Genomic DNA, 27,797 nt, shown 5'->3' on the forward strand with positions numbered 1-27,797 from the left:
CTTTTCCCCTGTTCAGGAGTTCTGCTGCAAACTGAACAGGGGGTTGTCTCTACTAACTAGACATTCTTTTACATCAACCCTCAAAATTTACACTTGCCTGCTCGCATTTTGCAAGTGGAAATTTGCTGAGAGCTAGTAGAGAGGGGGCACTAAGAGCAGATGAGCGCCCAGCTCTCCAGCTGCCGTCACTCCTGTCATTCCAAGCAGCACACAGTGCAGGTTTTAATGGCTGCTGGAGGGAGGATTTTGCTCCCCCCTCCCTCCAGCTTCGGGACTGTCAGTTTTAGGCTCTGGCTGCTTTTGTGTGGGTGGGATGGGGATGCAGCAACTTTCTGAGATACCGCCCACCTGACTGAACCGCCCGCTCACCTGCCCACTTGCCTGAATAGCTGCCTGCCTGCTGACCTGTACGCCTACCTGAACTGCCCACCTGACTGCTCAGCCTTCCACCTACGTGAACTGCCGGCCCGTCTGCTCAGTCGTCTACCAGTCTGGCCACCCAACTGCCTGCACTCCTGGGATGAGATGTGTGATTACCAGGAGTAAGTGTGAACTGAGATAAGCTCAGCTGACTGCACTTATTTCATTGCTTCAGCTTCCTGTCCAGCAGCATTACACTAGGGCAGTGATGGCGAACCTTGGCACCCCAGATGTTTTGGAACTACATTTCCCATGATGCTGCACTATACTGCAAAGTGCAGAAGCATCATGGGAAATGTAGTTCCAAAACATCTGGGGTGCCAAGGTTCGCCATCACTGCACTAGGGCAGGGATATGCAATTAGCGGACTTCCAGCTGTTGCAAAACTACTAAGTCCCATCATGCCTCTGCCTCTGGGTGTCAGACTTGTGGCTGTCAGAGTCTTGCTATGCCTCATGGGACTTGAAGTTCTGCAACATCTGGAGGTCCGCCAATTGCATATCCCTGCACTAGGGGAACGGGACTAGAGGAGGCTGGAATTGAGGAAGGGGTTAATATTGCCATGTCCACCAATGCAGGTGGAGGATGGAGGTCAGTGGCAATGAAAGTTAACCCCTCCCCCCCACATGCATTGGTCTTAATGGCAGTGAATGTTATGCGTCGCTTTAACTGACAATTGCCCAGTCGTGCGATGTGGCTCCCAAACAAAATCGGCATCTTTTTTTTCCCACAAATAAAGCTTTGTTTTGGTGGTATTTGATCACCTCTGCTGTTTTTATTTTTTGCGCTATAAACAAAAATAGAGCGACAATTTTGAAAAAAATGCAATATTTGTAACTTTTTGCTATAATAAATATCCCCCAAAAATATATAAAAAAACATTTTTTTCCCCAGTTTAGGCCAATACGTATTTTTCTACATATTTTTGGTAAAAAAATTGCAATAAGCGTTTATTGATTGGTTTGCGCAAAAGTTATAGCGTCTACAAAATAGGGGATAGTTTTATGGCATTTTTATTAATAATTTTTTTTTTACTAGTAATGGCAAAGATCAGCAATTTTTATTATGACTGCGACATTATGGCGGACACGTCAGACAATTTTGACACATTTTTGGGACCATTGGCATTAATACAGCAATCAGTGCTGTTAAAAATGCATTAATTACTGTAAAAATGTCACTGGCATTGAAGGGGTTAACCACTAGGGGGCAGTGTTGGGGTTAAGTGTGTGTTTTTTAACTGTAGGGGACGTGGCTTGGCGTCTGATGTCACTGATCGTCTTTCCCTATAACAGGGAACAGGCAATCAGTGACAGCCTCAAAAGGAAGCACGAGGAGAGGTTTGTTTACACTTACCTCTCCTCGTTCTTCAGCTCTGTGACCCGATCACGGGACACCGGTGGCGATTGGGTCCTTGGGTCCCACGGCCATAGTCACGGAGCTCAGGACCGGGTCGCGAGTGTGCCGCGGGGGCACGCTCGCGAACCCACGACTGGGCACTTAAAGGGAATGTACAGATACGTGATTGTGCCCAGCCGTGCCATTCTGCCGACGTATATCGGCGTGAGGCGGTCCTTAAGCTGTTAATGAATGAGTGTCTTGTATAGCACTATGTATGCGAACTGAATCGCCTCAGGGCACTTTTTACCGCCAGTGTCCATCTGTGGTATAGCATGGTCCTTTACCCCATGGGGTCCTGATGCGTTTGCAAAGACATACATATACAGTTGCAAAACTAAAAAGTATGTGAACCCTTTTGGAACGATATGGATTTCTGCACAAATTGGTCATAAAATGTGATCTGATCTTCATCTAAGTCACAACAATAGACAATAACAGTCTGCTTAATAAGACACAAAGAATTAAATGTTACCATGTTTTTATTGCACACACCGTGTAAACATTCACAGGGCAGGTGGAAAAAGTATGTGCACCCTTGAATTTAATAACTGGTTGAACCTACTTTGGCAGCAATAACTTCAACCAAACGTTTCCTGTAGTTGCAGATCAGACGTGCACAATGGCCAGGAGTAATAACCATTCCTCTTTACAGAACTGTTTCAGTTCAGCAATATTCTTGGGATGTCTGGTGTGAATGTCATGCCACAGCATCTCAATTGGGTTGAGGTCAGGACACTCTCCAGAAGGCGTATTTTCTTCTGTTTAAGCCATTCTGTTGTTGATTTACTTCTATGCTTTGGGTCCTTGTTCTGTTGAGCTTCAGCTGGTGGACAGATGGCCTTAAGTTCTCCTGCAAAATGTCTTGATAAACGTTGGGAATTCATTTTTCCTTCTATGATAGCAATCTGCCCAGGCCCTGATGCAGCAAAGCAGCCCCAAACCATGATGCCCCCACCACCATACTTCACAGTTGGGATGAGGTTTTGATGTCGGTGTGCTGTGCCTCTTTTTCTCCACACATAGTGTTGTGTGTTTCTTCCAAACAACTCAACTTTGGTTTAATCTGTCCACAAAATATTTTGCCAGTACTGCTGTGGAACATCCAGGTGCTCTTGTGCAAACTGTAAACGTGCAGCAGTGGTTTTTTTTTTGGACAGCAGTGGCTTCCTCTGTGGTATCCTCCCATGAAATCCATTCTTGTTTAGTGTTTTACTTATCGTAGATTCGCTAACAGGGATGTTAGCATATGCCAGAAACTTTTGTAAGTCTTTAGCTGACACTCTAGGATTCTTCCTCACCTCATTGAGCAGTCTGCGCTGTGCTCTTGCAGTCATCTTTACAGGACGCACACTCCTAGGGAGAGTAGCAGCAGTGCTGAACTTTCTCCATTTATAGACAATTTGTCTTACTGTGGACTGATGAACAGCAAAGCTTTTGGAGGTACTTTTATAACCCTTTCCAGCTTTTGCAAGTAAAAAATTCTTAATCGTAGGTCTTAGGAGAGCTCGTTTGTTTGAGGCATCATTCACATCAGGCAATGCTTCCCCAAACGCCTCCAATTCAAATGACACTCGCAGATTACGATTGGTTGCGGAAAAGCAAATCGTAAGCTGGAGCCTTCTCTGCGTTCCACGCCTCCTTACCGATCAAATCGGTAAGGAGGCATGGAACGCAGAGAAGGGTCCAGCTTACGATTTGCTTTTCCGCAACCAATCGTAATCTGCGAGTGTCATTTGAATTGGAGGCGCTTGGGCAGCACGGAGGGCTGAGATCTCTATGAAAATGAATGAGGGATTAGCGCCAGTCATGTGGGACATTACTATCTGCCAGGAATAGGGATACACTCCCTGGATCTTTTTAATCTACTGTTTACCTTACAGCAGTAAGGTAAGGGGCCACTTCAGCTGGTGTGCTGTGAACACTGAAGAGGCACAAGAGGGCTAATTATCTTCACTAAATAAGTCACTGATTATCAGCAAACTTCAGTTTGTTTATGGACTTAATTTGCTCATTTGCACTGTGTGACTCACGTTGTTATTAATCTAATAATTAAAATTTTTATTAATTTTATTTTCATTTTTTAATGCACTTAATTGGATTTATTTATGGGAAATTTTATTGCACTTTACCATTGCACATATAGAGTCTTGTGAATTTTCTGTAGATTTTATATGTGAATGTGTCATAGTTTTGTGTTGATTTAGGCACTAGGCACTTTCTAGACTTATATTTTTTTCTTTTTTGAGGGTTTGCCCCACATATGACATAACCTATCTCAGCAGGGGTTTGCACCTCTGCAATATAGTTTTTTGCATATTCACATGTGATTTATTTATATCCATGCACTAGGCCAGTGATGGCGAACCTTGGCACCCCAGATGTTTTGGAACTACATTTCCCATGATGCTCACTTACACTGAAGAGTGCATGAGCATCATGGGAAATGTAGTTCCAAAACATCTGGAGTGCCAAGGTTCGCCATCACTGCACTAGGCACTTTAGTTTTAAAAAAATTATATATTTGGTAGCGCAACACTATTTATTGATTTTTCTTACAATTTTATTTATCTACGGAATAATTTATTTCAGTGGGGTTTGCACCTCTGCAATATAGTTTTGCTATTTACACGTGATTTATTTATATTCATGCACTAGGCACTTTAGTTTAAATACTTGGTAACGCAACACCATTTATTGATTTTTTTCTTATATTTCCGTTGGTGGGGTTTGCACCTCTGTCAGTGGTTTGCTGCAACCTTTCTTTAGTAGTAGCTCTGTGTATGATAGCGCGGGGTTATTCTAATTTATCTACTGGTGTGAATTTATACTTGTTACTTCTCCATCAGCAGGTTATTTTATAGTGATATTATGCCTGTTCAATGGCTAATGGAGTAAGGTTTGAGAAGTACTTTACTTGAAAAAACACAGCCGTTACCCCACCTCCCCACTTTGTCCATTTAGAGAACACGTTTTCATTCATAAAATGTAATGCATTCTCTGAATGGTGCTTGTGCTGAGCACCTGACCTCCTGTGTTCAGAAAAGTAGAAATGCAGCCGCTCAGCACGAGACCCTGAAGCAAGTGGACATAACTGAAGTAGTGTCTACTTCAATGATTTCCAGTAACCAGGATATTTGCCAGGTTATGTATATACATAGTTACATTTCCCTAAGTTGGACCAGTGTAACTATGATTAATATAGCCATGGCTGGAATTATTCTTTAAAGCAGTGGTCTCCAAACTGCGGCCTGGGGGCTGGATGTGAAGTAGGATATTTTAGCTGCTTCCTGTTGCTCGGCCCAAAGATCAAAGTTTTGCTTAGTGAATTGCCAAGCTGTAATGCTATCCAAGGTGCAATTATGCTTTAGAGTGTGCTGATCACAGTTTCTCACTAGCCTGCAGATATTGCTGTCTGGAATGTTTTTTAAATTGCATCGTGTATGAAATTATTTTACCCCTAAGGAAAGCTTTACCTGCTTCCCAAAAAAGGTTTGGGTGAGTGAGGTGTGCACCATTGGTGGAAGTATAATCCTCCAAAGCGACATGTAGCATATGTCGAAAATCCTCATTCTCGGCTAAATATGAAGGGAATCGGCAGGTGGGCGAGGGTGACGATGGTTTGAAATTGTTCAGGTGTAAACTGATAGGACTGTGATCTGAGATCACCGTGTCACCAATCTCTGGATCACCGATTGTTGACAGTAAAAATAGTCTAGTCTTGAAAAAGAATTGTGGGGGGAGAGAAAAAAGTAAAATTGCTGTCGGTCGGATGGGTTAGGCGCCAAAAGTCTATAAAATGTATTAATGAGATGGCCCGGGCAAGTAGCGTCGTGTCCGCAATCAGTGAGTCAGGGTTGGGATTTATGACATACACGGTCTTCTGATGGGCGCATGACAGAGTTAAAGTCTCCTCCGACCGGGTGGAGAGTCTCAGGGGGGGCTAAGATCCAAGACACCATGTCCTGAAAGAAGACACTATCAGGGGAGTTGGGGGCATAAGTGTTAGTGATACCGATGTTTTTGGATGCTAAAGAAAGAAGCAGCGTTATTTTGCGGCCAATCGAGTCAGCTCGGATATCTTGAATAGTGTGTCTCTGATCTTTATGTGGCAGAAGAGCTACCCCAGCTTTGTGGCCTATGGCCGAAGAGCCAAAAATTTCTCCAACCCATAACTTACGAAGATGTGGTAGATCCTCAGCAGATAGATGGGTCTCCTGGAGTAGTACCACATGAGCAGAGTGATGGGTTCAAACCCACAAGAGAGCAAGAGGGCAGCCAGGATTAAAAAGGACATATAATGCTATTAACAAACCAAGTGCAGCTAAACCAGTGCATAACTAACAGCAAAGAAAGTAGTGGTTACACTATTCAGAACATTATTCAGAACTTATCAGGAAGAATCACAAGAGTAGGAACTTAAGTTACCAGCTCCCAGTAGAGCTCAGAGTGGGTGTCATCATGAATGTTTCAGCAAGTTTCTGAGTGGTGAGCTTGGTTGGTGGAACGAATACGCTCATATGGGGGTTTTTTGGGACTGATCTGGCTCTTATTTCAGGTCCGGGATTCCCTGACGGTTCTTGAGGGAGAGTCCTCCGCAGAATTATTGTGTTCCATATCCATGTCTGTAGGATGATTAATGTAGTGCTCTGCTTCAGTTGGGTATAAGAAAGTAAGATGTGCTCCTGTAAGAGATGTGATATGGAGAACAGCCAGGTATGCCAAGGTAAACTTAACATGGTTGTTAAACAAGGTCAAGCTAACAGATGAAAATGCTTTGCGCTGTTTTATCACCACGGAGTAATCGGCAATTGCATTTGTGCAGGAAGGCATTCTTGTCAGCGTTAGAGAAGTATTCTGGCAGTTCAATAATCTGAAGATTATTTCTTCTCAAACAATTCTCTAAATCGTCCAATTTATTCCACAGTTCTTTATTTGAGTGTTTGAGGCTTGCAAGCACAGCAGCATGGGCTGTAGTGTCATCCTCCAGTGAGGAGATCTGCTCCTCTGTGTGTGAGATACCCTGAGTCTGGTTCTGGAGATCAATATGAAACTGTACCATTGCCCTCTGCACTGCTGCATCTATTGTGGCTGACAGAGAGGGTGTCAGAAGGGCCACTACCGCCTGGGCTATGCCTGCATGGAAGGTAGTATAACTGGCTATAGTGCCCATGTGAGACTGCAGTGTCTCTATGGGGCTGGGTGCGGGCGCCATCTTGGCAGCGGCCGCCACTGCATCTGCTGAGGGCTGCATCTCTTTAGGAAGCGTTCGGTTGTGGGAGCGCTCCACAAACCGATCCATGTGGGTCACAGACAGTATCGGAGGCGGGGGTGTCCCCGAGGTGTTCAGCGGCTTTACAGGCTGTTTTAGAGAGGTGTGCAGGGGGAACTCATTCTGCCTACCTCCTCCTCATGTGGCGCTGGAGCCGGAAGTTCTTTGCTTACCCTTATGTGGCACTGTTCCTCTCACTGATACCAACAACAGGGCACTATTTCTCCCACTGACATCAGTGGCAAGGCAGTATTCTTTCCATTAACACGAACAACATGGCACTATTCCTCCCATTGGCATCAGTGGCAAGGCACTATTCTTTCCACTGACACCAATGATGGGGCACTATTCCTCCCACTGACAACAATGATGGGGCACTATTCTTCCCACTGACACCAATGACGGGGCACTATTCTTCCCACCGACACCAATGATGGGGCACTATTCCTCCTACTCACTGACAACAATGATGGGGCACTATTCTTCCCACTGATATCAATGATGGGGGACTATTATTCCCACTGACACCAATCATGGGGCAAGGCACTATTCCTCCCACTGGCACCAATGAAAGGGCACAATTTTCCCCAACTCTACTTGTAGTGTAGTTTTAATCTGAGCATGTCATAGTTTGATTAACTCTGTGCTTTTATTATTATGCCTACGTTAGGAATTTTGCAAAAACTATATATGGAAAAAATATCAAATGCCAGTTTTCATTTTAATCTCTTTCTTTACTCTGTTTTAGTTTTGTGCTACACTGAGAAGATTTGATAGTTCACTTTTTAAAGAAGAATACCCTTCTCATAAACACAAGGACACATTGGGGTTGAGTGCAAAATCTGGTGCAGCTGTGCATGGTAGCCGTTCACCTTCTAACTTCAGCTTGTTCAATTAAGCTTTGACAATAAAACCTGAAGGCCGATTGGGTTCTCTGCAGAGCTGCACCAGATTTTGCTCTCTCCAGTTTTAGTAAATCAACCCCACTATTTACACTGGATACTTACACATATTTCTTACCCGCCTACTATTCGTTAATTGAAGCAATATTGCATTATTATATGTATGTTTTACAGAATTGACAAGTATCCTTGCCTTACTGCCTGAAGCAACCATATATTCTGTTTTACATTTACACATTTACAAAAGAGCTGCAGAAGAAATATTTGGTAATCAAGTCTGTGTTTACAACTGTTTTATAAAAAAAAAAGTATACAATGTTTGCCTTTTTACATGTTAAAAACGTTCTGTATGGCAGATTTCTAGATAATGGATATTAATAGTATACCTTTATAAAGTGTACAGTAAAAAGGGCATTCATGTTTATACTTTTTATGTATATATATATATTTTTTTAATATAATGCAGGTGGCAAAACCCTGGTACGCAGTAATAGCATCACATCAGAAGAAGTCCTAACAACTGATGACGGTGGATCTGTAAATAGCTACACAGAAGATTCAGGCATTGTGAGTTCTCCATCAGATAGCATCTCACCAGATTTGCAAACCGATAGCTACAAGAAAAGTGAAATTAGCAACAATTGGACCAACAAAGCCAATCAACAACCTGCCAGAGTGGAGTCCTTTAACAGTGATGACTCATGGAGCTTAAATGCAAGGTATTTTTATGTGTGTTATATAACCCTCCTTGCAGTATTGTTATAATTATCTTCCATTAAATGAATTTGAAATGTAACTTTTTTTGGGGCCTGCAACTTTGACTTTTTTTGGGTGGAGTAGTGAGGGATTAGGACTCAGGTTTTTAATGCTGTTTGTGTCTGGTGAGATTGTGGGGATTTGATCTCTCTATTTGTCTTAGTAACCAATCTCACCTAGACTAAAAGTAAGGGGATAATCCAAAATGTAGCATTTCCAACATACAGTGCCTTGAAAAAGTATTCACAACCCTTGAAATTTTCCATTTTTTTTTTATGTTACAGCCAAAAACGTAAATGTATTTTGTTGGGATTTTATGTGATAGACCAGCACAATGTGGCACATAATTGTGAAGTTGAAGGAAAATTATAAATGGTTTTCAATTTTTTTTACAAATAAATATGTGAAAAGTGTGGCGTGCATTTGTATTCAGCCCAATTTACTCTGATATCCCTAACTAAAATCTAGCGAAACCAATTGCCTTCAGAAGTCAAGTTATTGGCAAATTGAGTCCACCTGTGTGTAAGCCCTTAGAGGCTTATTAGAGAATGTTAGTGAACAAACAGCATCATGAAGGCCAAGGAACATGCCAGACAGATCAGGGATAAAGTTGTGGAGAAGTTTAAAGCAGAGGTAGGTTATAAAAAATGTCCCAATGTTTGAACATCTCACAGAGCACAGTTCAATCCATCTTCTGAAAATGGAAAGAATATGGCACAACTGCAGACCTACCAAGACATGGCCGTGCACCTCAATTGGCAGGGCGGGCAAGGAGAGCATTAATCAGAGAAGCAGCCAAGAGGCCTATGATAACTCTGGAGGAGATGCAGAGATCCTGAGAATCTGTACACAGGAAAACTATTAGTCATGCACTCCACAAATCTGGCCTTTATGGAAGAATGTGGGTGGCACAGTGGTGTAGTGGTTAGCACTCTCTCACCTGCCTGGAGTTTGCATGTTCTCCCTGTGCCTGCGTGGGTTTCCTCCCGGTATTCTGGTTTCTTCCCACACTCCAAAGACATGTAGGAAGGTTAATTGGCTTCTGTCCAAAATTGGCCCTAGTATATGAGTGGGGACCTTAGATTGTGGGCTCCTTGAGGGTAGGGACCAATGTGAGTGTGCAATGTGCAGGGATAGGGGTAGACACTCACTCAGGTTGAAGTGGATGGACTGGTGTCTTTATTCAACCTTACTAACTATGAAACTATGAAATGTCAAGAAAAAAGCCATTCTTGAAAGAAAGCCATAAGAAGTCCCATTTGCAGTTTGCGAGAAGCTATGTGAGGGACACAGCAAACATGTGGAAGAAGGTGCTCTGTTTAAAAGAAAAATGCTATGTGTTGCAGAACACTAACAATGCACATCGCCCTGAACACGCCATCCCCACAGTGGAACATGGTGATGGCAGCATCGTGTTGTTGGGTTGCTTTTCTTCAGCAGGGACAGAAAAGCTGATCAGAGTTGATGGGAAGATGAATGGAGCCAAATACCTAATAATCTTAGAAGAAAACCTGTTAGCCCTTGTACACACGATCGGAGATTCCGACGAAATGTGTCCGATCGGAGCGTTTTGTCGGATATTCCGACTGTGTGTGGTCTGCATCGGACTGTTTCCGTCGGAATATCCGTCGGACCAAATTTTCCAACTTGCCGGAAATATTTTCCGACAAAATGCTCCGATCGGACATACTCCGATCATGTGTAGAGAATTCTGATCGGACAAAGTGCCACGCATGCTCAGATCAAATTCCTACATCAAAGCTATTGGCTACTAGCCTGAACATAGTCCCGTTGTAACGAAATAACGTCATCACGTTCTGAACGATCGGATTTTCCGACAACTTCGTCCGACCGTGTGTATGCAACAGTTTCGGACAAGATCCATCGGACAAAATCCGACGGACAGAATCCGACGGATTTGGTTGTCGGAATCTCTGACCGTGTGTACAAGGGCTTAGAGTCGGCAAAAGACTTAAACATACAACCAAAGCTACAATGTAATGGTTTAGATCAAAGCATATTCATGTGTTAGGATAGCCCAGTCAAAGTCCAGACCTAAGCCCAATTGAGAATATGTGGCAAGACTTGAAAGTTGCTGTTCACAGACACTCTGCATGCAGTCTGACAGAGCTTGAGCTATTTTGAAAAGAAGTATGGGCACACATTTCACTCTCTGGATATGCAAAGCTGTTAGAGACATCCCCAAAAAGACTTACAGCTGTAATTGCAGCGAAAGATTGTTCTATAAAGTATTGGCTGAATACAAATGCATGCCACACTTTTCACATATTTGTAAAAAAAAAAATGAAAACCATTTATCATTTCCCTTCCACTTCCCAATTATGTGCCACTTTGTGTTGGTCTATCACATAAAAAAACCCAATAAAATACATTTACCTTTTTGGTCGTGGAAAATTTCAAGGCACTGTAGAGAGGACGTTTTACAATAATGACTCTTATCCCAGTGACAAGACAGAAAGGTAGAGAAACTTCCCAATGGAAACAGTAAAACAAATACAGGGGATTAACAGATCTTCTCTCCAAAATGGAAAAAAATGCCTTGTGATATTCTCTATCAGTTTATTATAAAATGAATTACCGTATATACTCGAGTATAGGTCGACCCGAATATAAGCCGAGGCCCCCAATTTACCCCCAAAAAACTGGAAAACTTATTGACTCGTGTATAAGCCGAGGGTGAGACATGGCTGTCCATCCCTGTGTGTGTGTCCGTCCATCCCTGTGTGTCCATCCATCCCTGTGTGTGTGTCCGTCCATCCATCCCTGTGTGTGTATCCATCCATCCATCCATCCATCCCTGTGTGTGTGTGTGTGTGTGTGTGTATTCATCCATCCATCCATCCCTGTGTGTGTGTGTGTGTGTGTGTGTATCCATCCATCCATCCATCCCTGTGTGTGTGTGTGTGTGTGTATCCATCCATCCATCCATCCCTGTGTGTGTGTGTGTGTGTGTGTGTGTGTGTGTGTGTGTGTGTGTGTGTGTGTCCGTGCAGCCTTGTGTGTGTGTGTGTGTGTGTGTGTGTGTGTGTGTGTGTGTGTGTGTGTGTGTGTGTGTGTGTCCGTGCAGCCTTGTGTGTGTGTCCAGCCTACCTGTGTCCCAAGCCTCCGTCCCGAGCCGCCGTCGTCCCGAGCCTCCTCCGACCCGTGCCGTGCCTCCTCCGTCCCGTGCCGTGCCTCCTCCTTCCCGTGCCTCCTCCGTCCCGTGCCGTGCCTCCTCCGTCCCGTGCCGTGCCGATGGATCGCCGCTCTTCTCGGCGGCCATTCTACAATTCAAAATTCCGCCTCCGCCTGTGATAGGCGGAACACTCAATTTCCCAGCAGCCTGTGTTCCGCCTATCACGGACATCCTCTCATACTCGTCCGTAGTATGAGAATGAGCGGATGTCCGTGATAGGTGGAACACTGACTGCTGGGAAATTCAGTGTTCCGCCTATCACAGGCGGAGGCGGAGAAGGAGGCGCGGCTTTTAAATTTTAATGTCCGCCGTCTGTCTGCTCGATACGCTGATCGAGCAGTCAGACAGCGGTGACTCGAGTATAAGCCGAGGGGGCACTTTCAGCCTCAAAAAAGAGGCTGAAAATCTCGGCTTATACTCGAGTATATACGGTAGTCTTTTTTATTTTACCTTATTCATCAAAGTCATTTTCTGTGATCAATGACTCAGATCATTGCATCATCTCAGGCAAATGTTTTTCTTTTTTAGTGCCATTTAATTGTCCTTTTGTAACCTTGTTCACCCTTAATTTCTGCACACAAATTAGATGGTATTGCCATGGTGATGTTTAGTGCTAGAGTCTCCTCTATGTTCAAATATGCTAACCCCAAGAATTTGATAAACAGATAAAGTTGCGTCCACTAAAAACATTTTTGGTTTTCTTCTAAAACCTCCTTAAAAATAATTCTAGACCTTAATTTGAATCATCAAACGAAAGCATGCCTGAGTCAGCAGAATATACAGTAAAAAAAGTTAACTTCTACCTTAAGTCAGCCATACATGGATCCGAAATTTGATATGTCTGGACAAATTTATATGTATAGGCAGGCTGGTTGTATACAGGTTGATCTATTAATTGATTTGTGTACAACCGAAATGTTGTGTTTCTCCTGAATGATCAGTACCACTGGATATAGCCTGTAACACTGATCATTGTATTCTAATGGCTGGGAAGTCTCCCCACTGTCACAATATCACAGCGGGAGGAGTTCCCTTATCCACCATAAGTGTGTATGGTTGAATCCGGGGCATTTTTTCTTCTTTCAACCTGCTGGTGTATGGGTTGCATAAGTACTGCACACTTTCCCAGTTTGGGAAAAAATGTATAGCATTCTATTATATCAATTACAGGGTAAGTTAGGAAAAAAACTGCGAATATTTAGTGATCAGTTTCATGAACAACGCCAATGCATGTATGTATAATGTATAATTGTAATGCCTTGCAAGACAGCTTGAAGTTAACATTTATAAAATGGTCAAGAAAGATTTGCACAATAGAGAGCACCAGCATGGCAACGTAAATAAAAGTTATGTTTTAATCTTAAGTGGATGTCAGAAAATTGAAGGAAGTTAACTGACAAAATTAGCATGCTGTAGTTCATATCTTTACTTCACTATGAATGGATGAATGAACGGATTAATGAAAGGAATTATCATAATTTGCGAAGCATTGTTTTTTTGTGGGGGTTTTAGTGTTTTTTGCAGGCAATGCTAGCTAACACTCATTTATAATTTACCAATATTCTGCTTTCTGGACTTGGAAATATTAATTGAAAAAGATGTTGATTGATAATGGTAATGGAAGGAGGGATTCCATCCTAATGGTATATTCATTTTCCGAATGAATGTGTTTCTCTTTGTTTTTGCTCTTGGTAGTCTTTTAACCTCTACCTAGATTGGTAAAGATGAAATAAAGTTTCAAGTTATTTTGGGGTGGTTGAGGATTGTGACAAGCGTGGTTGAGGAAATAATATATAAGTACGGCTGAGAATGGGCATGGCAGTCTCAGTGACATCATTTATGAAGCATCATAAGAAATTTAGACCCACACAGATCTATGCATGGAATGGTATGGCATCTTTGGAAAGTGGCAGCTTTGTATAATAGATATAATAAACTAGAAAAAGGCAGAAGAGATGGTACAGCCAGACACAGGGCACATCACAGGCTGTGTTTTGTAAATGCTAATGGATAGGGAGAGGCACAACACTGTTATGCTCTCGTTATGCTAATCTAGCAAGGTTACTTTGCGGTATAAGCAAGGAGTTTCAGACATCTACAGTGTATAAATGTGCTTTTACTGAACAAAAATGCTGTACATTCAAAACTATTACAATAGTAGGAATACAGTAGAAGGCTGACAAATATATCAAGCAAGATGCCTAGCAAATAAGTAGAAACTATGGTTGGTAAACAGTAAAAATATGCTTAAAATTACTTAAAGGGGAACTTCAGTCATTTTACATCTTTCCACCTATTAAATCTTCTTCCCTTGTTGTTTTAACTTTGGATAGTAAAAAATTTTTTTCTGCCAGTCAATACCTTGCACAGCCCATTTCCTGTTTCTTGTCTAGTAAAAAGCCTAGGCTTATGACATCATGCACAGCTCTCTTTCTCACTCTTGTGAGAGTTTGGAAGGGTGGGGGGATGAGTCATACGAGAGTCAATGAGAGCCGCAGAGCTGGAGGTGTGCCTGGTGAAATGAACAGGCAGCAGCTTCAGCTGCCCACAGTTAAAATGGTTGCAGCCAGACTCAGTGGAGGGATATTTCTGCAGCATATTTGGAAAATACAGAGTTACAGTATATATTAAATAATATGCAAAGTGGTTGAAGGGAAACCTCAAAATGGCAAAGATGTTTTTATTACAAATTATTTGAGCAGTCTGCAGTTCCTCTTTAACAAGTTACAGTGGGTTCATGATCTGCGTAGCAATGAGAACCCAAGCATCTGTAAGCAGTTGCTGGAGATCAGGCAAAAACATCTTCTTCTGGTCTGGCACAGACCTTACTTCTATGGTTTTAATGCATCATGGAGCCCCATCTAGTCTGACAAATAAAATCATAAAACAGACATATATTTTTTTTATCAAACGCAACACAAACACTTAAAACTGGTGTCTGTCATAGCTGCCACTTTGATGTATTTTCAGGGTGCAGCTAGAACAGCATTTAGATGTCTTTTCATGTAGATAAATACTGAGCAGAGGGAACAATGAAAGAGTTAATGTAGCCAGGCAATGCATTTAAAGCAGTATTAAACCCAAAAGCAAACATTTACAGTATTTTATATTACAGCTTAACAGTTCTTAGATTTGATGGCTGTATTAGTTTCCTTTTTAGACTTTCTTTCTTTTATTATCATCTGGTGCCCCTGGCAGGAGGACTGTTGTTTTTGACCCCAAAAGGTTAAAACTGTTTGCTGTAACTGATTATAAAGTACTGTATTAGCAGGAATCATTCCAATTCAGAACTATTTAAATGTCAGGGCAGATGGGAAGAAATTAAGTCATCTAAACTGTAAAAATCAAGGTTTTCAGAGTTCGGCTTTAATGTACTTCATAGTTACATAGTAGATGAGGTTGAAATAAGACACAAGTTCATCAAGTCCAATCTATGCGTGTGATTATATGTCAGTATTACATTGTATATCCCTGTATGTTGCGGTCTTTGAGGTGCTTATCTAATAGTTTTTTGAAACTATCGATGCTCCCCGCTGAGACCACCGCCAGTAGAAGGGAATACCAAATCCTTGCCGCTCTTACAGAAAGGAACCCCCTACGTAGTTTAAGGTTAAACCTCTTTTCTTCTAATTTTAATGAGTGGCCACTTGTCTTGTTAATCTCCCTTGCACGAAAAAGTTTTACTCCTATTGTGTGGTCACCAGTACGGTATTAATAAATTTAAATCATATCCCCTCTCAAGCATCTCTTCTCCAGAAGGAATACGTTTAGTGCTCGCGACCTTTCCTCATAACTAGTATCCGCCAGACCCTTTTTTAGCTTAGTTGCCCTTCTTTGTACTCGCTCCATTTCCAGTACATCCTTTCTGAGGACTGGTGCCCAGAACTGGGCAGCATACTCTAGGTGTGGCCGGACCAGAGTCTTGTAGAGCGAGAGAATTACCATTTTATATCTGGAGTTGATTCCCTTTGTAATGCATGCCAATATTCTGTTTGCTTTGTTAGCAGCATTGCATACCAATGCTGAGCCTATCATTGACTAGGACCCCCAGGTCCTTTTGCATCCTAGATTCCCCCAGAGGTTCTCCCCCCCAGTGTTTAGATTGCACTCATATTTTTGCCACCCAAATTCATTATTTTACATTTTTCTACATTAAACCTCATTTGCCATGTAGTTGCCCACCCCGTTAATTTGTTCAGATTTTTTTGCAAGGTTTCCACATCCTGCAGAGAAGTTATTGCCTTGCTTAGCTTAGTATCATCTGCAAATACAGAGATTGAACTGTTTACCGAATCCTCCAGGTCATTTATGAACAAAATAAATAGGATTGGTCCCAGTACAGAATCCTGGGGGACCCCACTACCCACCTCTGACCATTCAGAGTACTCCCCATTTATCCCCACCCTCTGAACTCACTCTTGTAGCCAGTTTTCAATCCATGTACTCGCCCTATGGTCCATGCCAACAGACATTATTTTGTACAGTAAACATTTATGGAGAACTGTGTCAAATACTTTTGCAAAATCCAGATATGCCACGTCTACGAGCCTTCCTTTATCTAGATGGCAACTCACCTCCTCATAAAAGTTTAATAGACTGGTTTGGCAAGAATGACTCTTCATGAATCCATGCTGATTAAGGCTAATGATACCGTTCTTGTTACTAAAATCTTGTATATAGTCCCTTATCATCCTCTCCAAGAGCATGCATTCTATTGATCTGTAATTCCCAGGGATGTGTTTTGGGCCCTTTTTAAATATTGGTGCTACATTGGCTTTTCTCCAATCACCTAGTACCATTCCAGTCAGTAGAATGTCCGTAAAAATTAGGAACAATGGTCTGGCAATTACTTGACTAAATACCCTCTGATGCAATCCATCTGGTCCCAGTGATTTATTAATGTTAAGTTTCCCAAGTCTAATTTTAATTCTGTCCTCTGTTAGCCATGGAGGTGCTTCCTGTGTTATAAGGATAAACACTGCAGTTTTGGTTACTGAAGCCCCCCGATTCCCTTGTGAAGACCGAAGAGAAGAATAAATGCAATACCTTTGCCATCTCCCCATCCTTTGTAACCAGATGTCCTTCCTCATTCTTTGTAGACAATATGATCTGTCCTCCCTTTTTTACTGTTTACATACTTAGAATTTCTTGGGATTTTTTTTGCTCTCCTCCTTTTGTGTGTCTTTTGTGTTCTATCTTAGCCGCCCTGATTGCACCCTTACATTTCTTGTTGCATTCTTTATAAAGTTTGAATGCTAATGATGATCCCTCAACCTTGTATTTTTTGAAAGCCTTCTCCTTTACTTTTATATGCATTTTTACATTGGAGCTAAGCCATCCAGGATTTTTGTTCGCTCCCCAATGGGATGCATTGGCTAATGCCCTTATTTAATATGCTCTTAAAGAAAACCCATCTCTCCTCTGTGTTCTTTGTTCCTAAGATTTTATCCCAATTTATACCTTCTAACAAGGTTCGTAGTTTAGGAAAGTTGGCTCTTTTGAAATTCAGTGTCTTTGTATTCCTCTTATGTTTCCTATTTGTGTGATTCATACTGAAGCCAAGTGAGCTGTGATTGCTGTTTCCTAAATTGCCCCGTATTTCCACATCCGTGATCGGGTCTGTATTGTTGGTAGATCTAGTAATTCTTTATTTCTACTTGGTGCGTCTACCATCTGAACCATGAAATTGTTCAGCAAGACATTTAGGAACTGGCAAGCCTTAGACGAATGCGTGGTTCCCTCCGCCCAGTCTATGTCTGGATAATTAAAATCCCTCATTATGATAACACTTTCCATCAGTGCTGCTAATCCAACTTATGATAGGAGATCCGTCGCCCCCTCCTCCCTCAGGTTAGGGGGCCTATAGCATACTCCCAGTAATATTTTCCCTCTTAGCTTTAACCCTTTGAAGCGCTACCCATAAGGATTCCACCTCCTCCCTAGCTCCCTTAGTGATGTAATCTCTCACATTCACTTGTACATTATTCATGATATATAGGCATACCCCTCCCCCTTTCTTTACCCTCTCTATCTCTGTGATAAAGGGTATAAAGGGTATGGTTGTCAGCCAATCATGAGAGCTGATGAACCAGGTCTCTGAAATTCCCACAAAATCCAAATCCTCCTTGTACAACAGTATCTCTAGTTCACCCATCTTGTCCACCAGGCTTCTGGCATTGGTGAACATGCCACATAGTTGGTGTTTGTTAAAAAGCGTTGAAAATTGAGCCAGGATTCCTGGTGGAGATTCCTAAAAAAAATAAAAGCTTGCAATGATGAGCTATTTTATGTGAAAAATTAACATTTCAACACCTATGCAATGTTTATGTAAGGACATGACTTTGAAGGTGTATGGTTGCAAAAAGTGCAGTGAGACCCTGTAGATCAGCAACAGAATATGTGCAAGCATTTCTCGTTTTTTTTTATTTCCCAGTGGCAAGTACAAAAAGCAAAATGCAATGGACACTGTTAAGATGTATTTAAACTGTCTGAGTCAGACTAGAAAGTACATGTAATGAATACTGTGCATCCATCTGAAGTAACAAAGTGCCATAGGATAGGAATTTAAAGCATGCACCAAATACACATGTAAAAATTGTAGGAATATTCCTAAAAACACAATGGGGCTATTTTACCAAAGACAAATGGACTGTGCCCTTTGCAAGTGCGGTTGTTCCAGAGCTTAGTAAATAAGATAAAGCTTAAAAGAGAAGTTGAGCCAAAAACTAACTATAAATCTACTTGTAGCCACATTCTAAAAGAAATCTATCCATCACTGTAAAGCAAAAATATCTATAAATACGTTTTCTGAAGCCAATCTGGTTTGTTCTCCAGCAGCAGATGCTGTGTGCAGGAACCTCTCCTGCACATGCCTAAGCACAGCAACCGCTGCTGACAGCTCAGCGTGGGTCTGGACTAGAGTGGCTGCAGAAAAGGTATGTATACAAACAATACCCAATCATATGCAAGGGAAATAAAAAAATGCATTTTTGCCTGCACGTGATTGGGATGATGGAAGTCAGCAGAGCTTCCCCTTATTTACTAAGCTCTGGAGCAACTTGCAAAGTGCATAGTCTTTTTGTCTTAAGTAAATCAACTCCAATGTCTAAACTTACAGTGGTATGTAACAGGCCCAATACCTTAACAAGCACAGCGGAACAAATTACTTTTAATCCCTATAATGGTACTAATCAGTGTGGAGCAGATGATTACAAATATGCTTCACATGATCCATCCAGAAGTACAGCTTGTATATCCCTATCCACCACAGCTCTTATCTCATTCACTATGAAACAAGCAGTGCTTTCAGGACCATTAATGAATATTCTCTACTCCCAGTGGGGGTACTGCTTATCTCACTCAGTGAGTGGAAAAATTGGACTGTTGGAATCCCAAACATTTGTAAGTGCATGAAAGGTCAGTTTTGGGTGGATTCTTGTTGACTTTAATCTCATTCTTCGTTATATTTGCTTAATCGCTGAGGTTGAGGTAAACTTTTTTCTTACAGTACTGAAGCTATAGAACCACAACCTTTTAGTTACAAAACAGTAAAAAAAAAAAATAATACATTGGACATGATAAAGGATTTGTTCCTGTACTGCACCACAAGCTCTAATATTTTTTTATTTCCCATCAATAATGAGCAGGGATCCAATTAACTTATGCTACTTGGGCCATTAATGATTATTAGCACTGGTCATTGCTGCTTAACTTTTCTTAATTTATTAATTTACTATGGTGTGACTTAAATGGGGTCATATATGCAAGGACATTTTCCCTTGAGCTTAGTAAATGTTATAAACTACTGACTTCCATCATCCAATCACATGCACGCAAAAATGCATTTTTTTCCCTTGCAAATTATTTGGTAATCTTGCAAAATGGCATTTCACCACATTCACTAAGCTAAGAAAAAAAAGTTCCTTTGCAAGGTGAACAGTCCATTTCCCTTTTGTAAAGCAACTGTTATTTCTGTTATGCCGCGTACACACGACCGGACTTAGGTCCGACAGACTTTCGACGGAGTTCTGACGGAGTTCTGACAGAGTTCTGACAGACTTTCCGAATGAACGGACTTGGCCACACACAATCACACCAAAGTTCGACGGATTCGAACGTGATGACGTACGACCAGACTAGAATAAGGAAGTTCATAGCCAGTAGCCAATAGCTGCCCTCGCATCGGTTTTTGTCCGTCGGACTAGCACACACACGAGCGGATTTCTCGGTAGGAACTGGGTCCGGCGGAGTTCTTTCGGAAAAATTTGAAACATGTTCCATTTCTAAAGTCTGTCAGGCTTTTGCGAATCAAAAGTCCGCTGCAGCCCACACACGATCGAATAGTCTGCCGGAATCATTCCGTCAGACTTTTGATGTTGAAAAGTCCGGTCGTGTGTACGGGGCATTACACATATTTATTTTATATTATAATATAACATTACATATTTTTCATGTAATTTAGACTGGGTATTCCTGCCCTCTTTTGCGTGTTCCAACATCTCTTTTTCTCTTTAATAAGGCGTAAAAGAAATGTACAGCACTACCAAAACTGAAATACCAGTTTTCAGTAGACTGACTGTAATGTTTTTGATTGTATTTGATTTCCTTCCCACATTATTTGTAAGAAGCCCAAGAACTACAACTGCGTAAAACATCACAACATTCTGTTCTTCTCAGACGATGGACACAATCAGGATGTAGTGTTGCAACAAAATAATGAATCATTAGTAGTTCCGCCACTAAGCAAGACGTGTTCCATAACAGAAGAACATTTCTACCAGTGTTTGTACACTGCAGAGCCAGTGTATTTGTTCAGTCTGGGAGTGTAATACACATAATCTCCTTGACTTTGTGAGACCTATGTCTGGAACACACATACCTCTGAGTGAAGGCATACCTAGGCCACTTTCTGGCAGCTTATACTGTAGTCTTAAATGGGAATTGCCAAAAGAATGAGAATGTTGTATGTTTATAACTCAGACAGTGTTCTCTTAATCTTGACTTAGTAAAGATTAATATAAAATGAAATGAAACAAATGTACTTTCTTGCTTCTTAAGAAAGTCACTAGTGATAACACTTTGATGTGAATAAAATTGTAATAAAAATGACCTAAATCACAGGACATAGCACGTCACATGTCTTGGCATTCATTGCCAAGGCTCAACATAAAGGCCCAGTAATTAAACTAAGCACTTTTTATTTTTGTAATCACATTCAAGGCCACAACTCATACACATGCTTGTTATCCTCATGTTTTTCAGGTCATTAAAGGACACTGTTATTGTTAAGTAAAAAAAAAAAATCTGACAAGTAGTATTACAACTGCTTTAAACCATACAAGGGTCTGCATATTGAAGGCTCCCAAATCCAACTAATCTGAGCACTGGGGATAAACATAAATTACTCCAGCACTCCCATACTGGAGCAAGATAGATAAAGAAGTGTACAGATCCAGCAGTGTTTTGTATTTCACTGCTATCTACAGGATGAGATATGCACATGCAAGCCTGGATTATATTGCACCCCAATTCACTTTGCATAAATTAAGCCAGCCATAGATGGTGCAATTTTTTTTCTTGCAACCACAGGTTGCAGAAATAAAATGGCTCGATACCCCCATCAACACAGTCAATGTTAATGGGAGAATCCCTTCCGCAGAGCTATTGTGTTCTCCCAGCGAAGGGAGCCGTCTTGGCCAGGAGAACACACAGTGATTATTGCTGGTGGCTATAGCTGGCGGCAATAATTCCATGAAAAATCCAACAGGCTTGTTGTACCCAAGTTGATCAATCAATCAACTTGAGTACAATCAGCCTGCCCATACATGGTTGAAATCTCTGGTCCTTGCTGAACCGGATTTACTGTATATATTTTCTCTGTCCAGGGCTGGATTTACTAATAGACATTGTATGCCCATTCTTGTATCTACACAGTAGGAGAGGCCCTTGTAATTATGGTGGCATTTATCTCCCTGTGTTTTTCCTACCTGCATGTTTCTATGTTTATTCCATCTCTTGATCCTGATGTGAGCATCATTCATTGCTTTGGGTTTCCCCATTAAAGCTGAATTCTTGTGGAGACAGTGTGTTAATGTGGGCATTGTTGAATAAAATCATAAACACAAGGAGAGGCTGAAGTGGCAGAAAAGACCAAACGTAATTGCAAACCTTTGCTTGGCAGAGATATGAGATTATTGGGGCTTATATGACTTCTGGAACTGGAAGTGAGAGGAAGGGGAGGCTGATTGCATTACTGGTAAAGGAGGTGAGGCTTCCATGATCAAAAAACAAAGAACAAAGGCCACCTTCCCCATGTTACTACTCTGAAATATTTTACCTACATTTTAATTAATTTATTATGTTCCTAGTTCCATCTAACTGTATCTCCATTGATGTACAAAAAACTGCCCCAGCTAGTTTACAGCAATAATTTTATAGAATTTACCGATCAAACTCACTAAATTGTGCAGAGTATTAAACTTATAACTGTGTTGTCCAAAGTTTAGCTGTGTTTCTGGCATTTTGTAAATGTGTTATGTATTGCGTTATTTGCTAATACTAATATGCTTTTAAAACATACTACATAATGAAACATGTTGCTAAAGTTGGCATTTGTACAAAGACAGTCATGTTGTACATTTCACTGCACCACCCAAATTTCTTTCTAAAATGCAACATACTGTTAGGTTTACATGGGTCATTGGTGTATGCTGTTGCAAAGATGTATTTGTTCCTTGTTGAATTCATGCTACAATTATCTTTATGCACACTGAACACTTGTGAAATAGCTATTCCAGGGAACAGTTTATCAAAGACTGCAACAGACCATAATCAATGGCTATATGCCAAGCTTGGCACTAACCCAAAGTATGCATCACTGAACAGCTTTTTAACTGGATCTTGCATCTAGCTTTACTAAAATACAAAAATCTTTGGTTTATTATGAACTTCATTTACTATAAGCAACAGCTATTTATCATACTTTTTTATACATTTGCATTCTCCTGTTAAATGAAAAATTCTATAACACCTACCTGAGAATTTTTAAAGAAAGCACAAGTAGCCTTTCTGCAGAAAACCCTAGATTTAATTTAATGTGATTCACCAGCACAAGTAAACTCTATTATATTATAGGAGCTTAAATTACCACATCCTAGACATTTCTTACTCATAAGCTGGTCTTAGATGGATTGAATTTCGGCTGGTTCAGCAGGGCCTGGCTGAGATCTGATACTGTACATGTATGGGCAGGCTGGTTGTGATGCAGTCGATCCATGGACAACTAGCCTGTCTGATATTTGACATGTGATTACTGCCAGCAGCTATAGCTGACAGCAGTAATCATTGTGATCTCCCAGCTGGAAAGACTCCCCATGCCCCCGCCAGCAGAACACAATAGCACTGCAGGAGGGATTGACTGTATTGATGGGGGAATCAAGTGATTTTATTTCCTGCAACCCAGGATTCCATGAAAGATGTCAATGTGTGATCCATGATCATATATCTAAAGTAATTGTTTTGCAAACTTGGAAGTGAACATACATTTTAACAACTCTTGCTAAAAGGAACATAAAGTTAAACAATGAGTTTAGATACCCTGGTCCATGGAGCCATGACCTGCCCTGTATTCATTCAGTTTGAGTGCACTTATCCCTCTTAACCCCTGACCCCATTCCCCCAAGTATGTGTTATACTTTCCTTCAACATTGCAGCCCCAACATTTTCATTGTCAAACTTCAGTAATCTCGCAACACCTCACTTCACATGCCGTTTAAAGTCTAATAGGCTTATCTCAAGGCTCCAAGGTATTCCTTAACAATGTCCACAGTAGCATTTAAAATTGCTATGAAATCTAGAATCCAGAGTACAAAATACCATGAATGTGGCAATACATTGATTATTCTTCTTTTTCTCTCACACTGCAGTTAGAATTGGAAAAGACTAAAGCCAAAACGAAAGCAAAAGAGCTACTGATAAAATAGTAAACTATGGCCTCCCCCGGTTTTTCACCAATGACGACTTTCCAGAATGACCGCTCTTGCAGCCTCGGCTCTTTAACCATGTGATGCCGGTAATCGGCACTCCTCGTCTCACACTGACAGAGTGTGCTGAGAGGGGAACCGATCAGCGGAATCTCCTTGCAGAGAAATGTAATCAGGGCACTGATCATCAGTGCCCTGATTACAATAAATGCCCCCACAGTGCCAACAATAAGTGCCCATGAGTGCCCACTACTTCTAGCAATCAGTGCCCACCAGTTCCAGCAATTGGTGCCCATAAGTGATGCCAGTCAGTGATGGCTTTCAGTGCTCCCCATCAATGCCCATTACTGATGCCCATCACTGCTGCCCATAAATGCCACCCATCAATGCCAATCAGTGCCCATCAGTGCTGCCTATCCATGCCGCCTATCTGTGCCCACCACTGCCATTATCTTTGAACACCAGTGCCGCCTATCAGTGCCACCCATCAGTGCCCCTCAGTGCTACCCATTAGTGGTGCTTATCAGTGCCACATATCAGTGTCCATAAATACGGCATATTCGTGCCTCCTCATCAGTGCCACCTAATCAGTGCCCATAAGTACCGCCTCATCACAGCCCATAAGTACTGCCTCATCAGAGACCATAAGTGCCACCTCATTAGTGCCTATTAGTGCTGACTCATCAGTGCCCATCAGTGAAGGAGAAAAATTACTTATTTACAAAATTTACTGACAGAAACTAAGAAAAACTTCTTTTTTTTTCAAAGTGATTAAATGAAAGTGATTAAGTGATTAAATACCACCAAAAGAAAGCTCTATTTGTATGAAGAAAATGATAAAAAAATTAATATGGTTAGAGTGTTGCATGACCGCGCAATTGTCATTCAAAGTGTGATAGCTATGAAAGCTGAAAAATGGCCTGGGCAGGAAGGGGGTGAAAGCACCCTGTATTGAGGTGGTTAAAGTCTATGGGACATGAGCATGAAACATCAAAAGTTCTATATAGTTATATATATATATATATATATATATATATATATATATATATATATGTATAATTATGGTCGAAGCCCTTCAGCCAGGATGGATGTGAACCACATAAACATGCCACAAGACTTAGAACATAAAATGGACCTGAAGTGTGCCCTGGCCTGCTAGTCAGTATACCAAAAAAGGGGGCAAAAACATTCAGGTATGTATGAAAGCTTTTTATTGGTTTAGTGTTATTTTCTGAGCAAGTTTGGTAAATGCTTGCAACATTTCAACCTGGGGATTCGGGATGTACCATGCAAAGTAGGCGAATTTCCACCTGCCTAATCTCTTGATGATATGGCCTGGAACCCCATGCTGGGATGCGGCCGAGGTTGCTCCAATTTGGAAGGAGTGTCCAGAGTACCAACTGGGGTCAAGGCCTAGGTTATGCAGGAGGATCCTGACATACTTGATGAACTGGCAGCCACTCAAGGGGTTAGTCGGGAAAGGTAGTAGGGGACTAGAGTTCAACTGGCTGGGTAGGAACGACAGTAGGCAGTTGAGTATCGCTACTGGGTACCAGATGTTGTTTGTCTTGAATAGATGGATGTCGAGCCCGGGGCCAGATTGCTGGGTTTTGGATACTGTGAGGTGGAGAATTAAATGATCTTGGAAGCGAGCCGGGGATGTCAACACAGTACCTGGCAGGCAGGGCTATTACAGGTAAACTCGATAGGCCACAAAAAACTGTAGTAGGCTAGGTAGATGGCTGCTTGAATGACTAAGCTGGGAAGAAAGCCAAATGGGGTACGAGAGATGATAGTTGATATTTGGAGTTGGCTATGGGCTGCTGCTTCTGAATGCCATGCAGGATGGCTCGGATCACATGGGCTGTGAAAAAGGATGGCTTTGTGGGATCCTGTAAGGCCAGGAAGTATTGGATGTCGGCTGAGTATAGTCCAATGGTGCTGTGTGATAGAGCCAATTGTGTGTGGCAATATGACATGAAAGCCAGTATGTGCTTAGTGTCCAGTGAAGTTGCCCCTGGGGCAGAATGCCAGAAACTTGCGGAAGGCGATCCAAGCTGTGTGGTAGGGCTTGAGTTTGTTGCAAGATAAGGATTGATTGATGAGCTAGGTCGCACTGTGAAGGTGCTGCTTTAATCCACCGTCAGCTGAGACCAATGTGGGATAAGAGATGATGTTGGGTCGGCTCCGTTAAAACGGGACAGTGTGTCTGCTGTGACGTTGCACTTGCCCGGAATGTAAGTGCAGTGAACATTGAACTGATGCTGCAGAAATAATTGTATGAGCCTGCAAGGACATAATGGGGAGCGACTTGGACCTGCCCATGTTAATGATATCGGCCATGGCCCAGTTGTCGGTGGCAAAGGCCACCATTGTCCGGTCCAGGTATGGCCCCAGACCTGAGCGGCTGCCACGATCGGGTATAGTTCAAACAATGAGGAAGACTGGATGAAACCGGGGATTAGGAGTATCTCTGGAGGCCATGCCCCTGCAAATCAATGATATCCAAAAATTGCAGCAAAAGCCTGTGGAGGCTGTGGCATCCATTACTACCTGCAGTGATAGAGGTGATACTGACGGTATAAACATGTATATGCCAACCCAACTAGTAAGGAACTCATCCCACATAGACAAATCTGCTACTGCTGCTGTGTCTAGACTAAGGATTTGATCTCGGTCCTGTGTCTGAGAGAGGAAGACCAAGAGGCGTGAAATAAAAGATCGTCCCTGGGGAATAATTCTCATTGCGAAGTTGAGCATCCCTAAGAGGGATTGAAGCTGTTTCTTAGTACGCTCCTGTACATGAATAAAGTCATGAAGAACCTACCTGATACAGGTCAGGGGGGCAGGCTGGCCTGCATGGAGCGAGTTTCAAGGTTGACCCCAAAGAAGATGATAGAGTGTGCTGCGCCTTCCACTTTGTGTTCTGCTATGTACACACTGAGATTCTCAAACACCACTCTTAACCTATCTAGGTCTACCAGGGGGCACGCCGAGCTGTTCGATTAGCAAGAAGTCATCCAGATAATGAATGACCATCTGGCACTGGGCTTGGTGCAACAGGATACAAGTGAAGGACTGTGCAAAGGTGTCAAAGAACCACGGGCTGCTTTTAGAGCTGAATGTCAATTTAGTGATAAAGTAATACGATTCTTTCCATTTAATGCCGTGCCAGCACCAGAGGGACAGTTGGATGGGTAGAAGCTTAAATGCGTCTGAAATTTTGGCTTTAGGGAGCCAGGCACCTGTGCATATTTTGATAATGGCCTGAATCACCATGTCGACAGAAGCATATTTGAGGGAGAATTCCTCTGAAGGAATCAAGGAATTTTCAAACACTGGATGTGGGAAGAATGAGGCGCAGACAGGTCATACACCAAGAAAAGTTTATTCAAAAACTTGCCCTTGACAAGCTCAATTTGGCTAACTCTCCAGAGGGTGAAAGGGGGCTGTGTGAAGGGGCCAATGATGAAGCCTTAGATGGTCTATGGCCTGTTCGTCAATGGCCACTGAGCAGAGATTCTTTCACTCGTGAGACGTGTGGGGTAGTGTGATGAGGTCAGTATGGAATCCTGCTGTAAATCCTTGGATAAAGATTTGAGTGGGGTGTGAGGTGAGGTAAAACCCCAGCCATAGGACATCTACTTAGCCTAGTCAGGAAGTTTTCTGCTGCTTGATTTGGCATAGGGTTTTAGAATGTGCCCTATGACATATGGCACAGATATGGAGCAGCCAGAATTGGTTGTAGTAACATGACCCGAAATTAAAGTTATTGCAGATGGATACTCCACATACTAACAGAAGGGGGCGTCCCATCTAGGGTGCCTGAGCTGGGGCTGGCAAGCCCTGACCACTACCGTAGTTGGAGGGGA

The 27,797-nt window shown here is 42.0% G+C and overlaps 1 protein-coding gene across 4 annotated transcripts in view; it reads left to right on the plus strand.

Moving 5' to 3' along the window:
• Nucleotides 1-27,797, plus strand: part of COBL (cordon-bleu WH2 repeat protein) — a 494,130-nt gene that overhangs the window by 409,863 nt on the left and 56,470 nt on the right. For all 4 annotated transcript variants that reach the window (XM_077491755.1, XM_077491756.1, XM_077491754.1 and 1 more), the window contains one exon: nucleotides 8,459-8,711. In XM_077491755.1, coding sequence (XP_077347881.1) covers nucleotides 8,459-8,711 — 253 coding nt within the window. The remainder of the gene's footprint in view (nucleotides 1-8,458; nucleotides 8,712-27,797) is intronic.

Source organism: Lithobates pipiens, unplaced genomic scaffold, assembly GCF_037356315.1.
Source record: "Lithobates pipiens isolate NorthernLeopardFrog02 unplaced genomic scaffold, aLitPip1_a1.2 Scaffold_19, whole genome shotgun sequence".
Lineage (NCBI taxonomy): Eukaryota > Metazoa > Chordata > Amphibia > Anura > Ranidae > Lithobates > Lithobates pipiens.